Source organism: Antechinus flavipes, chromosome 2 (assembly GCF_016432865.1).
Source record: "Antechinus flavipes isolate AdamAnt ecotype Samford, QLD, Australia chromosome 2, AdamAnt_v2, whole genome shotgun sequence".
NCBI lineage: Eukaryota > Metazoa > Chordata > Mammalia > Dasyuromorphia > Dasyuridae > Antechinus > Antechinus flavipes.
The window spans coordinates 263,237,684-263,256,776 of record NC_067399.1 but is presented as its reverse complement, the minus strand read 5'-3'; the positions used below and the strand labels follow the sequence as shown (position 1 = coordinate 263,256,776).

At 33.0% G+C, this 19,093-nt stretch overlaps 1 protein-coding gene and 1 pseudogene across 2 annotated transcripts; both read left to right on the top strand.

Moving 5' to 3' along the window:
- Nucleotides 1-432: 432 nt before the first annotated feature.
- Nucleotides 433-1,299, top strand: LOC127546625 (olfactory receptor 4F3/4F16/4F29-like; annotated as a pseudogene).
- A 3,851-nt stretch (nt 1,300-5,150) lies between these two features.
- LOC127549160 (olfactory receptor 4F3/4F16/4F29-like) lies at nt 5,151-6,398 on the top strand. 2 transcript variants are annotated; one of them, XM_051976995.1, is made up of 2 exons: nt 5,151-6,052; nt 6,386-6,398. In XM_051976995.1, exons 1-2 carry the CDS (start codon nt 5,151-5,153, stop codon nt 6,396-6,398), a joined length of 915 nt encoding a protein of 304 aa, XP_051832955.1. The 2 variants fall into 2 exon arrangements, with proteins under 2 accessions (XP_051832955.1, XP_051832954.1); XM_051976994.1 differs by lacking the exon at nt 6,386-6,398 and having other exon boundaries at nt 5,151-6,089.
- The last annotated feature ends 12,695 nt before the right edge of the window (nt 6,399-19,093 follow it).

Below are 19,093 nucleotides of genomic sequence, written 5' to 3'. Positions count from 1 at the left end.
CACATCATTGGATTGATTATTCTTACCATTTTTTTATTGTCTGGTTTTCATATCATGATTACCTTTCTATGTTCTACAAAAGGCTCCAATTGCTAGACCTAATTAGATGTTTTTATATAAAGTTTGAGTGTAGTGGTATGAGAAAATGAAAAAAAAATAGTATAAATAATAATAGCTTGATGTATCCCTTTGTACTTAAATACACTTTTGTATACATTAACTCAGATGTTTCTCACAAAAATCTTCTGAATTATGGTAAGTAGCGAAGGATGTGTTATAAGATTTTCATAGTATTACACATAGTTGGCCCTTAACTAGTGTTTATTGAATTGACTTGAATTCTAGGGTACCATTATCATATTCAGTAATCTGAATTTTCTCTTTATTCTCTTCCTACAGGTAATTTCTCAGATTGTCTTGCTGATTCAATTAATGGACAAAGTGAATCACTGTGACGTGTCTGTGTTTGTGTTTTTGGCGCTTTCCAATTTTTGGGAGATTCAGCTTCTGCTCTTTGTGTTTTCTCTGTGTTCTATCTGGCAAGCATGCTGGGAAATTCCCTCATTGTGTTTTCAGTGACTTCTGACCCTCACCTGCACTCTCCCATGTACTTCCTGCTGGCCAACCTTTCCTTTATTGACCTGAGGATTTCCTTTGTCACTTCCCAAAGATGATATGTGACCTTTTCAGAAAACACCAAGTCCTTTCATTCTCTGGCTTTATCAACTAGATGTTTTTTTAATTCATTTGATTGGTGGTGTTGAGATGGTGCTTTTTGTAGCTATGGCCTTTGATAGATATGTTGCCATATCTCCATTATTTGATTATTATGTGTCCACGAATGTGTACATTGCTTCTGGCTGCTGTCTGGATCATTGGTTTCATCCACTTAGTGGTCCAAGTAACTTTTGTAATTAACTTGACCTTCTATGGCCCCATTGAGCTGGATAGCTTTTATTGTGATCTCCCTCGGTTCATCAAACTTGCCTGCACAGATACATACAGACTTCAATTCGTGGTCATTGCCAACCACTGTTGGCTTCACACATCATTGTGATAATTTTGTATTTTGATCCAATTATCTTTTTCAATACATGGCCATTTAATTCATCACATCTGGACAAATTTCTTGCTATCTTTGATGCAATTCTGACTCCCTTTCTGAATCCAGTCATTTACACACTAAGGAACAAAGAGATGCAATTGGCAATGAAAAGAATGTATCCAGCTTGTGAGTTTCAGAAAAATTTCTTAAATGACTTGAGAAGAACTTCTAATTTCCACAAGAAGAAAGTTTAGAAAAAGAAATTGTATGGGAAGAAGATGAATTTGATTTAGCAAATTGTTGATTTTGAATTCCTAGGGGGATCAATTGAGAATTTTCAATTACAGATTTGAAAACAGGAGTTTGGATATTGGATAGAACTTAAGACAGTAGATTTGAATGTTGTATACATGAAAACATAACTCTAACAATAAATATGTATTAGATCATGTGTTTATGTTTATTAGAGCATGTGCTTATGTTTATGCAGTATTTAATGTGCTTTAGTTTTTCATTTGAACTAACTTGGAAGATAAATTTAGAATCAACCCATTTGTAATTTGGGGCCTACTCACATTGGAGCTCATTCATTTGACTTGACCAAAATCATCTTACTCATCTTTTAACATCAACACATTGTTTTGCTTGTAATTTATTTAGGATGGATTTTTTTTTTTTAGATTAAATTGAGATTTGTGCCAACCCCATATTTTGGGTCTTTTTTTAAATTTCAAGCTGAAATATCCATGTAGTTTCTTTTCTCATTTCCTAGATTAAATGGTATAAAACACACACCTAAATTCTGCAAATTGTATAGTTATCATTACATTTCTGAGATTGCATTGTTAATGTTAAGGATTATTCCTTATTCATAATGCTAAATAAAAACCACTAAATTGGTGAAGAAAATTATGAAAGTCTTCAAAAATGCTCTTTTCTTTAGTAATGTCTTCTTTCCTTGATTTCTCTGGAAAAACTAACAATTCTAGGAGATAATTTATTCGTTACATGAGTTCAGGTTGGCAGTTTCTTATCTCTGCAGCATAACTTGGTCACTGCCATTCAGAGCGATAAATTAGGCACCTTTCTTCTTATTGTAATCTTTTATAATGGCTCTTTGTGCTCAAGGAAAATGTCAGTATAAGGGAGGAAGTTAAAATATTTGAAATCTTTGAGAATACTACTTGTAGGAGATGTTTTAAAAGGGATATTTGTGTCGTGTATATTTGGTTGGATTGGATATTCTCTTTAGTTCCTTTCAAATCATATATTGTTTTATTTTTACGATTTTCTCACTAATGTTTATCTTAATTAGTCAACTCTATCTTGCTAGTCCTTTGATTATTAAGGCTTATTTAACACCAAATGAATTTCTTCTCATTTCACTAAGTCAACTAGCTCTCATTCTCTCTCCTTTCCTTTCATTATTTAGGAACTCTCCTAACATTTTTACCTTTGGGAAAAAACACCATTGTTTTCCATGATTCCCAGGTCAAGCAAATCCCACAATGGTTATTCCCACATCTCAGCAATGACTAATTACCCTCCTTTACTATTAGGAAAGGCTACAGAGACACCTTTCTTTCAGAAGATATTTTATTGTAAGAGAGAATTTTAATCTCTGTTATCATTAGATCTCTGAAAATGTTGCTGAGTTACTCTTCATTAATTAGGTAAAACAGTTAGCACTAAATCTTTGTAAACCTTTCCTCATCTACATGGCTCTTTTTCCTTCCCTATAATCTGTATTGTATTTACTATGCTATTGATTTTTTTCCCCTCCTTATTTGTTTGCCTCTATTTCCATTCAACATTCACTTCATTTAGTAAAAAATGTTGTTTAGTTTAAAAAGGTGCCTGTTGGACTTTAGGGGCCATAAAGAGATGACTAAACATTGTTCAAACTTTAGAGAATTTATAATGTGATTGTTGTCACAAGACATATGTTAAGGCAATGTTAAGGTTAATTTTTATTTTCTTGAGTTTTGAAGTAAAAATGAATGGGTAGATTTGAAGACATAGGACCGTATTCAAATATCTACTACTGTAGGGTTCAAAATTTTATCCTGTTTTAACTGTTTGACCTTAAAATTAGGAAGCTATATTACCTGACCTCAAAAACTTATTTCCACATCTAAATTATTAAAGTTTCCCCATAGTATAAAGAAACATTATATCCCCATTATATCAACTTTATCCCTTACCTCCTGATGTCATTTCTTTTTTTGTTTCCTTTTCTCTTTCTGCCTCTTCATCTTAATTTTTATCTTTTACCTTTTTTTTTTTTTAATTGCTTACTTTGGCATTCAATCTCCTACTCAATGTTTCTTGTTTCTCTTAATCTCTGTGGTCAAATGCCTTAGTTTCATAGCTTCTATTCTGTAGTTTTCACTCTTTTTGAATTCCTAAATCAGACTTTTAGCTTTTGCTTTTGTTTAAGTCTCATGTTTCATTTTGTCTGTCCCAATGACAAACATTTGTCTGTCCCCCCAATAATTGTAGGTGACTCCATCACCATTGGCCACTTCTGCTCTATCCAGTTTTATAGAGGTTTAGAAAGCAGGAAGACATAGTAAATTCTTGCATTTATTTCCTTAGTTTGGAAATTAATCTCACACATAGTTTATACCAAACCCCTGCCTATAAAATTTCTTTCTGGATGGGAAAAAATATTATTTTAGCAATAGCAGATTAGAGAAGGACAGTCAAATGGAAAGAAGAAATTTCATGAATTGTAGGAATCATTTATAAGGACCAAATTTGATGTTATCCTAGTAGGTTGTAAATAGATGGAATAAATGACTACCTAAATTTCCTTCCCTATCTGTAGGTTTTAGCACTGTTATAACAAATAAAGTCATATTTAGTGTCAAGTGAATTAAAAAGATACATCCCATCATATAGTATAAAATCTTAAATAATTACTATAAATCAATTAAAAAATTGATAATATTAAAATGGGTGGATAGGACAAGACTTGCCTTGAATTCAAGGCACCTGAAATGGAAACTTATCTAGAATATTTCTGTCATCATGGGCTAGTTTCCTTAGTTTTTCTTATGTATAAAATTGAAGAAATAATATTTATACTTCTTTCTTCACAGGGTCTTTGGGAGGAAGGAATTTCAAAAACCTTAAAGTATTATAAAATTGTAAGTACTTCTAGTTACAATAAAAAAATTTAAAATGGGATTTTATGTAATTTATAAAACATTTATTATGAACCACCTGCTAATGGGTGGAAGAGATAATATTTTCTTGATTTTGTAGATTAAAAAATAGAGGGAAAGAGGAGTTAATTTACTTACCTAATCCCTCTTAGCTATGACTGAATTAGTTATTGAATGTAAGTTTTCTGACTTCAATTCTGCCCTTTTCCCCTCTACATCACAACTATTCTAACATACACTTTACAAGGACACTTATCTAAAAAGCAAACATAGAGAAAATCCTTTGTAATGTCTCTTTAAGGGTAGAACTAACACATATCTTGAGCTATATATATATAAAGTCAGATTTTGACTGATAACTTCTGTGAACCTGTTTCATAGATGAAAAAAGATGAAAGTATTGGACTAAATATAATTTCCAAGTTGTCTTTCAACTCTAAAATCTCATGAATTTTATAGATATATGAAATTAAATTTGGGTAACATATATCTAAATCTGTGAATTAGTCATTCTAAAATAATTGTCAGAATATATTCATGAATATATGAATGAAATGAAAATCATTTCTTTTCCTTCTCACATTATGTTTTGGTTCATTACCCAAATTGTTCCTCCATATCCTTCCTCAGATCAGTCCTATCTCAGACAAAAACTGGAGAAATGTTATTGTAGGCCATGGTGTTAATAAAAAACAGTATTCTTTGGAAGTGTCCTCCAGGCTTCATGTAACCATGAGATAAAGTGCTATATTGCTGTGAGAAGTTGAAGCAAGGCCTAGTTTCCATCATGTGAACTAGTTCTGTGTCACACAGAGTAGGCATTTACTAAGTATTTGTTGAATGGAATTTTGGAATATTAATATTATTCAAAATAATTGTGATTTCCTCTTCATTCTCTTCCTAAAGGTGGCTACAAATGCAATGCTGCTGAGACAATGAACAGAGCCAATCACACTGTGGTGTCTGAATTCGTGTTCCTGGGACTCTCCAATTCTTGGTATATCCAGCTTTTCCTCTTTGTTTTCTCCTCTATATTGTATGTGGCAAGCATGTTGGGAAACTCCCTCATTATTCTGACAGTGACTTCTGACCCTCACTTGCACTCTCCCATGTACTTCTTGCTAGCCAACCTTTCCTTCAGTGATCTGGGAGTTTCCTCAGTCACTTCTCCCAAGATGATATGTGACCTTTTCAAAAAGCACAAGATCATATCATTCTCTGGCTGCATCATTCAGATGTTCTTTATTCACTTGATTGGTGGTGTTGAGATGGTGTTGCTTATAGCCATGGCCTTTGACAGATATGTTGCCATATGTAAGCCTCTCCATTATCTGGTTATTATGAGTCCAAGAATGTGTACTGTGTTCCTGGGGGCTGCTTGGACCATTGGCTTCATCCACTCAGTGGTCCAGCTGGCTTTTGTTGTTAATCTGCCATTTTGTGGCCCTAATGAATTGGACAGCTTTTATTGTGACCTCCCTCGGTTCATCAAACTTGCTTGCACAGATACATATAGACTGGAATTCATGGTCACTGCCAATAGTGGCTTCATTTCCTTGGGTTCTTTCTGTATCTTGGTCATTTCCTACATTTTCATCCTAGTCACTGTTCAGAAGCATTCTTCAGGTGGTTCTTCCAAGGCTCTCTCTACTCTGTCAGCTCACATCACTGTTGTGATTTTGTTTTTTGGACCACTGATCTTTGCTTATACATGGCCACAACCCACATTACACTTGGATAAGTTTCTTGCCATTTTTTCTGGAGTTCTTACTCCTTTTCTCAATCCAGTCATTTATACATTCAGAAACAAAGAGATGAAGGTGGCTATGAAGAGATTGTGTCTTCAAATTGGGAGTTTTAGGAAGATCTCTTAAATGATTTTATAAGATGAACTTTTTTTCATTGAAAGAAAAAAGGAAGAGCTTATTTGCCAAAGTAGCTAACAAAGCCAGTATTTGGACAGGTGAAATTTGAGGTTCTAGAGAAATTTCCAAGTGGTAGTCACTCAGTGGTCAACTAGAAACATAAGTATGGAATGAGGAGAAATACTAATGCTAGAGATATAAGTTTAGAAGATGTCTAAATATGGAGTATAGACAAACTCTGAAGATGAATGAAATTGGCAAGAGCATAGACAGTATAGTGAAGAAAGATGAAAAGTTAATTGTAGAAACAGAAAATAAATAGGAAGGCAAGAGAATGTTTTGATGATGAACTGTTCAAGAAAGTGATGTTGGTTATCAGTTTCATGTACTGCAAGTTGAGGAGAAAGTTATGAGTAATTATTAAATTCATCTCATTAACTTTAGTACATTATCCTTTCTTCTCTTGGAATTATTCATTCTAGAACACTGTCATTTATTTAATAAACATGTCTCCCTTTTCATTTTTGTTCCCTTTAAGAAATATGTAAATCTATTTTTTGATAATTAAAGTATAACTACCACAAGTATTATATATTTGGTATTTTTAAAGATCTTATTATTGGTTTTGGCATTTTTGTAAAGACCACCTGGAATTATCTTTGGGTTTGCCTAATTCTGACTTTGCACAGTTTTTGACTTCTCCTCTTGTCTTGTTTACTTCTCCATCTAAAAACACATACATATAGATATCCATCTCTATGTCTCTTTTTCTTTTAATATATATGCATATGTATGTTGTTAAATTAGAAAATTAAGGTAAACCAAAACAATAAGTTTCTGAGAATGTTCATTTTATTGGTGCATTTCCCCCCCAAGTTCTTTCACATATTTCATATGAAAATTTTTTGAAAACATTCTTCCTATCACATTAGTTTCCTTAGATAGGAGAAAGGAAAGGGAAGAGAAAGGGAAGAAACAATTACATAGCACCTACTTTGTGGCATTATTGTGGTATTATGCAATTTTTATTATAAATATTATTTTATCTGATCTTTAGAAGAACCATGGAAGATTAGCATTATTATTATCCCAGTTTATAACCAAGGAAACTGAAGCGAACATAAAATTCAGTGACTTGCTCAGAATCAAACATTAAAGTTTTGAATCTGGATTTCATCTTGTCTTCTTGAATCTGGGTCCAGTAGTCCATCTACTGTGACATTAGCTGCCTTAGATGCTTCCTATTTTTCTTTCCCATGGGGATTATTTATGACTATACAACCATAATTTCATATTTAAAAGTCTTGTTTCTTTCTTAATCTTCAATCATTTTTAGAATTTATGGCCATGGCCTTATGACTATATTTTCTGAACTTTTTGAAATTACTTTTTATAGATTCTGGAGTATGTGTTTGCATGTTTCTAATTTTCTGTTTTGTTTTTTAAGCAAAGTGTCTCTGAGGAAGTCATACATTTTCCCCCTCATTGGGAGGACTCTGAGGATGTGAGTTTCTTTTTTATTGTTGATTTTTGTCATTCCCATTCCTCCCTGCTTTTGGGTCAGAAATTGGAGTAATGATTGATGCTTTCCTGATATAATTAATCACTTCTAGCTACATCACTTTTAATAACTTTTAATAAGCACAGCAGCAAACAGGGTAAACTCTAGATCCATAACTACCTTTGTCAGGTTATCATGAAACTGTCTGAGTGACTACCTTTCTTGAAGTTTCATTACATACGCTTCCCTCTATCTCAGACTATTCTACTCTTTCTCTGGACAAGATAGGTTTTCCTTTTTAAAATTCTCATGTATAGCAAAGTTCATCTCATAGTTCATAGTCATGATAGTCTGGGACACTACATCTGAACTACAAATTCATTATTCCTTCAGATTTCAGAATCTTGTTCTATTATTTTCCAATCCAATTCAGCAAGCATTTATTAAAAGCCTATCATGTGTTTGGGACATAGTAGGAACTTAATTAAATGTTTGTGGGATGTGTTGGGTATAAGAGTCATAAAGAGTATATTATAAGAATAAAAATGGTTCTTGCCTTCATGGGATAAAAATACTCTTTCAAGGGGTAGATATTTAAGCAAATATGATAAATATCAAGGATAATTTGAGGAAAAGAGAGCAAACACTAATAAATAAGGAAATTAGGATGGACTTCCTTTGAGATTTCATATGGATTGAACCTTGAAAGAAATAATAGATTCAAAGACAGTCAATAAATAAATATTTATTAACATCTACCATGTTCTAGTCACTGTGCTAAGTGTTAGAAAGAAAGTAAAAGACAGTCCCTGTTCTCAAGGATACCACAATCTAATGAAGAAAACATTATGTAAACAGTTATGTATCAATATAATATTATATATATAATAATATAATATAAATATTATTATAGGATAAACTGGGGATGATTAGAAGGGAGAAGGCACTAGAATGAGGGAGAATAAAAAAGGCTAACTGAGCAAGGTGGAATTTTACTGTGACTTAAAGAAGTGGTGATAAGGAGGAAGAATATTCTGGATGTGGAAAATAGCAAAGCAAATGAATGAAATTAGGAGATAGTGTTTTATATGAAATTAGGAGATAGTGTTTTATATGAAGAATATAAAGGAAGTCTATGTCAATAGATAACAGAATATGTAGTGTCACAAAACAAGAATAAGGTATCAGAAAACTGGAAAGACGAGGGGACATGATATGAAGAACCTGAATCATAAACAAAGGATTTTATATTTGATTCTGGAGGTTATATAGACAGCCACTGAAGTTTATTAAATGGGTGTGGTGGTGAATAACATTGTCATTCTTGAGTTTTGGTGATACAAGAAGCTAAAACAGTGTAAAGAATGAAATAAGCATATTAACATTAATCAAAGACTTTAATATAGAAGCCTGAGAAGGAGAGAAATCAAGAACAAGACAGAATTCTGTAAATAGGAGATTGTGAAAAACTTCTCATCATCTCTATCTTTTGTCCTAAGAAGTCCAACATAATAAAAATGCAAGCAGGATCAAGTCAGAAACAGAAAACATATGCACCATCAATATAGGAAATGACAAAATAATTTTGTCAAGAGAACTACCTAAAATTCTTGAGAAATGACAAGGGCAGATAAAATTCAAAACTCTTGTCTCTTTTGTTTCAGAGGGGTTCACAAATTACTTGAATCATGGGATGATAGCTATAGGGCTAAAGGAATCATCCCATTAAAGCCTTTATCTCCATTTTACAAAGTAGGAAAATTAGGCCCAGATATGTCAGGTAGATAATAACAGAGTTAACATTCAAACTCAGTCCATTTTCTCTTTAAGTTCAATGTTTTCTCTACTTCAAATGAGCAAGACACTTCACTAACTTCCTCCAAGATGTAATTTAATTCCATCTTTCTTTTTATTTTATTTTAAATTTTATTTTTTGATATATATATATACATATATATATATATATAAACATGATATGATATCATATATATAACAAAGTAATGAAGAGAGTTTGTGGGAATACAGAGAGATAGAAAGAAATACACACAGATTGATACAGAGAGTGTGATTAGACAACACAGAGACAGAAACTAGGGGAATCAAGAAAAAACATGTAGCACAAATAAAAGTAATGTAACCAAAATTGGAAGGAATGCAGAAAATGGAAATTTTATTTTTTACAGAGAACATCTTTGATAAAGGATTAATTTCTCAGATACATAAAAAGCTGAATTAGTTATAAGAATATAATTCATTCTCCAGTTAATAAATGGTCAGTGGATATTAACAGGCAGTTTTTATACAAAAAAAAAAATCAAGGCTACATATAGTTGCATGGAAAAAATATTCTAAATCACCATCAATTAGAGAAATGCAAATTAAAAAAACTGAGGTACCAGCTCATATCTATCATATTGACTCATATGACATATAAAATAAATGTTGTGGAGATTGTGGTAAAACTATAACACTAATGTACTGTTGGTGAAGATGTCAACTGATCCCATCATTCCAGAGAGCAATTTGGAACAATACTCCAAAAGCCATAAATGTATGCATTCCTTGGCAAAAACCACTGCTAGGTTTGTATTTCAAAGAAAAAAAAAGATAAAAGAACCTATTTGTATAAAAAATTTATCAATTTTCAAAAATTAAAAAAAATTTAATATTTTTATTTTCTCCAGTTGCATGTAAAACATTTTTTTACATTTGTTTTTTAAAACTTTTGAGTTCCAGAATCTCTTCCTGTCCACATTTAAGAAGATGCATGTGAAATTATGCAAAACATTTCCATAAAAGTCATGTTGTGAAAGAAAGCAGATCTTCCACCTCCCTCCCAACCAAAAAAAACAACGATCTTCAAGAAAAATTATGGTTAAAAATAAAGAGTATGCTTCTATCTATGTTCAGACACAATCAGTTCTTTCTTTGAATATGGATAGCATTTTTCATAATAAGTCCTTTGGAGTAGTCCTAGATCATTGTATTGCTGAGCATAGCAAAACAATTCACAGCTGATCATATCACAATATTGTTATTTATTACTTTGTACATAGTACATTTCACTTTGCTTGAGTTCATGAAGAACTTTGAAGTTTTTTTCTTTGAATATCCTGCTAATCATTTTCTTAGAACAATAGTATTCCATCAGACCACAATTTATTCAGCCATTCTGCAATTGATAGGCTTTTTCGGCTGCTATGAACATTTGTGTATGTACAGGTCATTTTCCTTTTTTCCTTTATTTTTCTAAATCTTTTTTTGGGATTCATGGCTAATAGTGGTATTGTTAGGTCAAAAGACATGCATGATTTTATAGCCTTTTGGGCATAGGTCATATCTTTTTATCATTCATCATCTGAGGAATGACTTCTATTTTTAATAAATAAATTTGACTCAGTTCCCTATTTACTTGATAAATGAATTTATCTTTTTATCAGAGAAACCAACTTCAAAATTCCTTTCCCAGTACCTATTGCTAAATGTATCTCCCCTTTTTATTCTCTCTCTCCTTTCACTCTAACCCTCCTTTAAGTGTTTTGCTATCCCTTCCCCCAATATGCTTTCTCTTCTATCACCCTCCCTCCTTTCTTATTCCTTCTCCTATTTTCCTGAAGGAAGGGTAAGCTAGATTTCTATACCTATATAGAGTGTATATGTTTATTTCCGCTTTGAGCCAATTCTGATGAGAGTAAGTTTCATTTTCTCTCCTCCCCTTCTTCTCTTACACTGTAAAACCTTTTTCTTGTCTCTATGACAGATAATTCATGCCATTACATTTCTCCCTTTTTTTCTTAGTGCATTATTCTCTCACCTCTTAATTTTATTTTTAAAGATATGATTCTTTCATATTCAACTTATATCTGTTCCCTCTGTATAAATATACTCCTAACTGCCATAATAATGAGAAAGTTATCTCCTTATACTTCTCCTGAGTCATGTATTTGAAAATTAACTTTTCTATTCAGCTCTGGCCTTTTCATCACAAATGTTTGAAACCCTCCATTTCATTGAATACTCACCTTTCCCTTTGAGGGACTATACTCAGTTTTGCTGTACAAGTCATTTTTGGTTAAATCCTAGCTCCATTGCTATCCTCCATTAATACAGAAGCTGCTAAATTTTGTGTTATCCTGATTGTGGCTTCATTACACTTAAATTGTTTCTTTCTGGATGCTAGCAATATTTTCTCCTGACCTAGGTGTTCTGTAATTTGACTAAAGTATTCCTGGAATTTTCTCTCTTGAGATCTCTTTCAGGAGGTGATGGGTGGAATTTTTCAATTTTTATTTTACCCTCTGGTTCTAGAATATCAAGATAGTTTTCCTTCATAATTTCTTGAAAGATGATGGCTCATTTTTATTGATCATGGTTTTCAGGTAGACCAATAATTTTTAAATTATTTCTCTTGGATCTATTTTCCAAGGCAGTTATTTTTCCTGATTTCATATTATTTTCTATTTTTTTCATTCTTTTGTTATATTGTTTCTTGATTCCTCATACTGTCATGATCTTCCCTTTGTTGAATTCTAATTTTCAAGGAATTGTTTTTCTTAGTGAGCTTTTGTACTTCCTTTCCCATTCAGCCAATTTTACTTTTTAAGCCATTCTTTTCCTCATTAGCTTTTTGCATTTTCTTTTGCACCACTTTCAATTCTCTTCTCAATTTTTTCTCTATCTTTCTTATTTGATTTTCAAAATCCTTTTTGAGTTCCTCACAACCTGACATCAGTTCTTATTTTTCTTGGAGGCTTGGGATGTAGGAGCTTTACTTTTGTTATCTCCTTCTGAGTGTGTGTTTTGATCTTCCTTTTCTCCATAGTAGTTTTCCCCATAGTAACAGAATGTTTTTCTTTTATTTGCTCATTTTCCAGCCTATTACTGAGCTTTTAACTCTGTCAAATTAGGGCTCCATTTCCAGGGTGGAGGGTGCACTTTTCCAAGCTGTTTTCAGAGATCCTTCTGTGGATATTGCCACAAGCACTCCTTTCATGCTCTGGAATTGTGAAGACTCCCAGCTCCACTGTGGTTGTAAGTTCTAGTGTGCTGAAGCAAAAGGGTTCTTCCTCAGTGTCAAGTAAGAGATTTTCTGTGAGCTGAGGGCCCTAGAAGCTACTAGCAAAGCCTATGCAATGGCCTCTCTGGTTTCCCAAAGCCCTCTCACCTTTCCTGCTGAGCTTCCAAGTCATTCTGTTCTGAGAAGGCTAAGAATCACCAGTACTGCAACTCATTCAGAGTCCAAGGTTGTTTCCTGCTTTGCTGGCACTGTGACTGCATGACCTGTGCTGGTACTGTATGCTGGCTTCTACCCTTTACCATAGGCCTTTCTTATTGACCTTCTAAATTGTCTTGCTGGAATGTTTCATTCCATCTTGTTTGTGTGTTCTAATGCTCTAAAGTTTTTATGTTTTGGGTTATTATGTAAAGGAATTTGGAATGGTTTGGGGAAGAATTCAATGAATCCCTGCCTTTACTCAGCCATCTTATTTCTGCCACACAGCAGTTCTTTTTGTGGTGGCTAAGAATTGAAAAATGAGAGGATGTCCATAAATTGGAAATGGTTAAACAACTTTTCACATATAATTGTTTTTTTTTTTTTTTTTTTTTTTACATTTTTTTAATAATTACTTTATATTGACAGAATCCATGCCAGGGTAATTTTTTTTTTACAACATTATCCTTTGCACTCGTTTCTGTTCCAATTTTTTTCCCCTCCCTCCCTCCACCTAGATGGCAAGCAGTCCTTTATATGTTGGATATGTTGCAGTATATCCTAGATACAATATATGTTTGCAGAACCGAACAGTTCTCTTGTTGCATAAGGAGAATTGGATTCAGAAGGTATAAATAACCCGGGAAGAAAAACAAAAATGCAGATAGTTCACATTTGTTTCCCAGTGTTCTTTCTTTGGGTGTAGCTGCTTTTGTCCGTCGTTTATCAATTGAAACTCAGTTAGGTCTCTTTGTCAAAGAAATCCACTTCCATCAAAATATGTCCTCATACAATATCATTGTCGAAGTGTATAATGATCTCCTGGTTCTGCTCATTTCACTTAGCATCAGTTCATGTAAGTCTTGCCAGTCCTCTCTCACATATAATTGTAATGGAATAGTATTCTGTTCCAAGACAAGCAGGATGATTTCAGAAAAATTTGGACTTACATGAACTGATGCAAAGTGAAATGATCAGAACCAGCAGACCATTTTATACAGTTACAGCAGGATCATATGATGAAGAATTGTGAATGACTTACCTATTCTCAGCAATACAATATATTCATGATAAAAAATAATATCTACCTCCAAAGAAAGAACTAATATTGTCTGAATATAGATTAAGCGTACTTTTTCTTTCTTCCTCCTTTCTTCCCCCCCTCTCTATCTCCCTTCATTCCTTTTTCCTTCCCTTCCTTCTTTCCTTTCTTCTTCTCAGTTAGGATTTGAACTCAGGTTCCAAGACTTTAAATTTAGAATCCTATATTTGATAATCTTTGCTCTGCATCTTTCTTGTACACACAATTCATAATGGTATATAAATTATTAATCTAAATGTTCTCCTGTTCTACTTCTTAAACTTCTTTCAAGTTTCTATATTAATTCTAATTGATTAGCAATTTCTAGTAGACAATTTTTCATCCCATCTACATTTGAGAAGACAGAAAATAGTTCAAACAATAAAATTCTCTAAAAACTACAATGTGATTATTATAATATATAAAACTATAAGTATATATAATTTTAAGAGGGAGAAAATGCTAACAACTCAATGTATCAGGAAAAATTTCCTGTAGGAAATGACACCTAAACTAAGCCTAGAAGGAAGGCTTTTTAGCTTCTTGCTCTAAAGACTGAAATAAGAAATGTCTTTTGAGAATCACATTGCTGAGGTGGGAGATCCAGTATTTACATATATTATTTCAGTAATCTCCAAATCATGGGAGGTAAGTGCTATTATTATCTCCATTTGTAGGTGAGGAAACTGAGGCACAAAGAAGTTAAGTGACTTATTCAGAGTCACACAGCTACTAAGTGTCTGAAGCAGAATTCCCACATAGATCTTTCTGACTCCAAATCTGCTGCTTTATCTACTGTCACACCCTTAAAAAGGGAAGTGATATGGAGTTCACATTAGGAGGATTATCTGTCAGCATACAGTTTGGACTGGAAGGGGAATGAGAGATTATATTTTATCCTAGAACCATTCAAAAACCATTTAAATTTATTAACCACGATATGATCAGACTTGGGCTTTAGTAAAATGCATTTGACTCTTCTATGAAAGAAGGTTTGGAGAGGGAAATGACTAAAAATGAGTCCAAAATTTTTGTATAATATAGATCTGTTTCTAGGGTGAGTGGAGAAAGTTCTTATACTGGGGTTTTCCCCAATTTGATGAACATAAATCTCTTTTAACTTCTTATGTGATTCATCCTACAGACCCCATGATGTAGGATTAATCTTTTATCTGGAATTTCTATGTATTTTTTCTTTTACTTGATTAAATTCATTGCTAGAAACCAGATGAAATCTGGTGTAATAAAGGAACTGATTTCATTTTAAGTCTGAAAATGTGTTTGTTTCTCATGTTTCCCATATATATCTTTCCTGATAAATTGGTCTAGAAAAGGGTGAAAGGGCCTCTTTCATAAGGAATATTCACATCTCTTCCTAGTTATCCTTTATTAACATTTACTCCTAGTTACTATGGGAAAACAGCAGAATCCTAGAAGACAAATCCTTTGGTGAAATGATATCAAGTTGGTAAAACTATTCTCTACAGTATCACTTGGCTGTTAATTTGTCTCTCTGCACATAGCAGAATTTTATAACGCTCTTAGTGCTTCTATTTCCTACAGATGGTTAGAAGGCTGAGTTTTTGAAACAGGTCCTGTGATATAACAGGTAAGTGAGAGACATAGGAATAATTTTCCAACAGATAAACTGTATCAGCAGAAGGTCATATTGGCCAGATCTCCATGTTTCAGGGTGAATAGATGATGCTGGGAACAACATCACTCATTACATGGGACAATGATGGTTGGGAGTGGAGCCAGGTTTGGAATTGGACTTTTCAAGGAAAAGAATCATCAGAGAGAAGAAGTTACATAATATACATACATAATACAAATACATACAAATACATAAAGGGAGGGTCAGTGTGAAGGATTCCATGCTATGGAGACATGGTCATACATACCTGAAAAGAAAATAATTTCATCTCCTTATAAATGTGACAGAGAAGTAAGAACAATGATAGAAATTTTAAAATAATTTAACTATCTCCTCGAAAATTAATGGAATTTTCTTTTTCTCAAGGAAATGTAGACATTTTCTACATTTCTACATTCTTTCTTTCCTATCTTTTTTGTTCATCTTAACTTGCTACCTTAGGCTATCTGTATTTCATGGTTGACCATTTCTATGATAAGCTCTTTTGAAAAGTAGAATGTAATGATTTCTAGATTTTTCCTTTGTCTGCAATGAAAGTGGCAATGTCCTCTCATTGGATTTTTTTTTTTTTAGTTTAATCCTACTGTTTAATGTTTCTGAAGCCAACAAAATGTTAATGCCCTATTCCAACTCAACTAAAATCTTATTACTATTAATTATTCTTCATCTCCTATAAACCTTAATTACATACCTGTAGTGGTAGTTCTAAGTGATTTCCATATTTATCAACCTTTTATATTACTTTCCCCAACACTTTGTAGATGATCTTGTCTTTTACTTTATTAAGAAAACTGAAACCATCTACTAAGAGCTTCCTTCTTTTCCACTTTGCACCTTTACCACACCATACCACCTCAATATTTAGCCATCTCTTTTCCCATTTTCTTTTACTTTCTCATTATTTTACAGAAAGAACCATGGAGGTAACGTCTTCCCTAGTTAATTCTCCTATCTGTTTCTTTGAGATTATCTCCTTTTGCTTTAATCAGTTGTTGAAAGTGATTTACCAATTCAATTCCTTTTTGGAGCTTTAATTCTATTTTTCACTGATTACTTTTTCCTTCATGTGCAAACCTCCCCTATAATAAAGAATAAAACAAAACAAAACAAATCCCCACCCCTTCAATTTATGCAAAAAGGCTACTGCTTATTTCATTTCTAAAAGTAGTGTTTAAGCTAATTTTAATTCAACTCCACAAGTATTCATTGAATACCTAAATTGTGTGAGTCAAGAAGCAGTGTGACCAAATGGACAGAAACCTTGGACTTGGAGTCATGAAGATGTGTATTGGAGTTATGTAAACAAGTCAAAACTTATCAATCATTTTAAAATATCTATTCTGTTCCAGACACTGGTGAATTCTGTTTCTTATACATCTTAACCAAACTATATTACTGAAAGTAGTTTCCAATCTAGATAAAAAGACAGGTGCTTTTCCTATTGCCCCCTCCAATCCACAAAAATGTTCCAAGTCATTGTGATAATGATAAGGATACCAAGATTTAAAGACAGAAACTTCGAATGTCAGATTCGTGGTCCTGGCTTCTGCTCCTCTTTCTTCTTAAGGTATCTGAATTTTATTCAGCTGATATTGGAGTAGAGACTATTGAAGTTTTATGATGTGATTAGAATTTCTCCTTAGGAAGACTGTATCTCTTAGATAGAAAGGGGGAATCAGAGAGACCATTAAGGAATCTATTACAGTAGTGTGAATTAATAAAAATGGAATGAACCAGGATAGCAGTGACTAGAATCTAGTTTGGGAGATGCTATCTCTCTGCTTCCTTAAGAAAAGCTTAGAATTGGATTAAAGAGCAGTTATTTATAACTGGGAGTTGGCCCTTAGTCCTGTATTAGGAAGGCACATTCAATGCTAAAGAATGGATAAATGTTTATTGATTCATTAGGAAGCCTTAAAGACAGTGTCTAAATTTATAAGTTGAATGTTTTTTGGAACCTTTTACCACTTTTTCCCCCGCCAATTTCTTAGGTCTTTTTTCTCCCTCATTATTATTATAGACATTTTGCCTCATTGAAATTTATTTTTAAATTTTCATTTCCTTATTCTCATCACATTTACTTTTTCCTTCCTTTCTTTTTTTCCTCTATCATTTCATCCTCTTTGGCACTTGCCAAGGCTTCATAGAGCATAGGAGATAAGGGCTATCTACTCCTCAGATAGAAATATATAATATTAGTGTCAAGGTATCCTCTGTTTGAAAAATCTTTAAATATCTTGGCAAACAAATTTTAATCATACAGACTTCTTCTCTTTGTATTTGATCTGCTTGGAAATAATAATATTATTAATAAATAATAATAAAGAATGATGTGAAAATAAATCCTTTCTTTTGAAGGGGTGGGGTTGGGGAATAAGGGAATAAGGTACAAAATTATGATGAGACACAATAAACAATCTACAAAATAACTTTTAGAAAACAGAGATGTCAATCAATCCATCCATTTATTGTCTGTTTTATAACTTGGACTATATAATAAAGCAAAATTCTATTTTGCAAAAAGTATAAAGATAGAGTTGGAGAAATAAAAGATTAAGACACGGAATAATTAAAAAACCTGTACAGAATTAAATTATGTTGTATAAATAGGCAACAAGGAATTCATTGTGCAATGAACTTCCTTTAGATTCTAAATAAAATCCCATGTTTTATTGGAAGGCTTCTTCAACCATTCTTAATAAGAAGTGCCTTCTGTCTGTTAATTATTTCCTATTTATTGTGTATATAGCTTGGTTTGTATATATTTGTATGTTTTTTCCTTTTTAGATTGGAGGGTCTTTCTGGGAAGAGACTGTCTTTTGCCTTATTTTGTACTCCAAACACCTAGTAAAATGTTTGACACATAGTAGTGACTTGATACATGTTGATGGATTGATTGATTCATCATAGGACCTAAAACTACACAGGATTTAAGAGATGATGTAGGCCACTGCTTTGTAGATTAGGAAATGAAGGCAAGAGAGATTAAGCAACATGTGTAAGGTTCCACAGGCAGTAGTAGCTGATTCAGAATCAGGACCCAGATGTAGGACTCTTTCCAATAAACTAAAGAATGCTCTCCTGATATTTGATGCACTTCCCGCCACAATCCCACAGTATACCGTGTTTCCCCGATAATAAGACACTGTCTTATTAATTTTTTGGACAGAAAAAACATCAGAGAGCTTATTTTCAGGGGAGGGCTTATTTTAATAAACATTGACAGCAACTTTAATAAACAGGTAAATGTGAACAAAAAAAAAGTACCTTTATTCAATAATGATCATGTCATCTTCTTCAACAACATCGTCATAAGTGTCCATACCCTGAATTCCATCCTGGATGTCTTGTGCCTCTATTTCCTTCAGAAGAAGTGGACTCAATCTGTCATGTCCAGCAATATAGCTCTCTTTAAATGAACATGTCTTGTCCAGGTAACCTGCTCTTAGTGCCTTGGCGACACAGCTGTCAGTAATTTTATCCCATGACTTCTTCACCCAAGTCACGACTTCTTGCAGACAGGGCTTCACAAAGTTTCCATGCTGATTTCTTTCCATTCTAT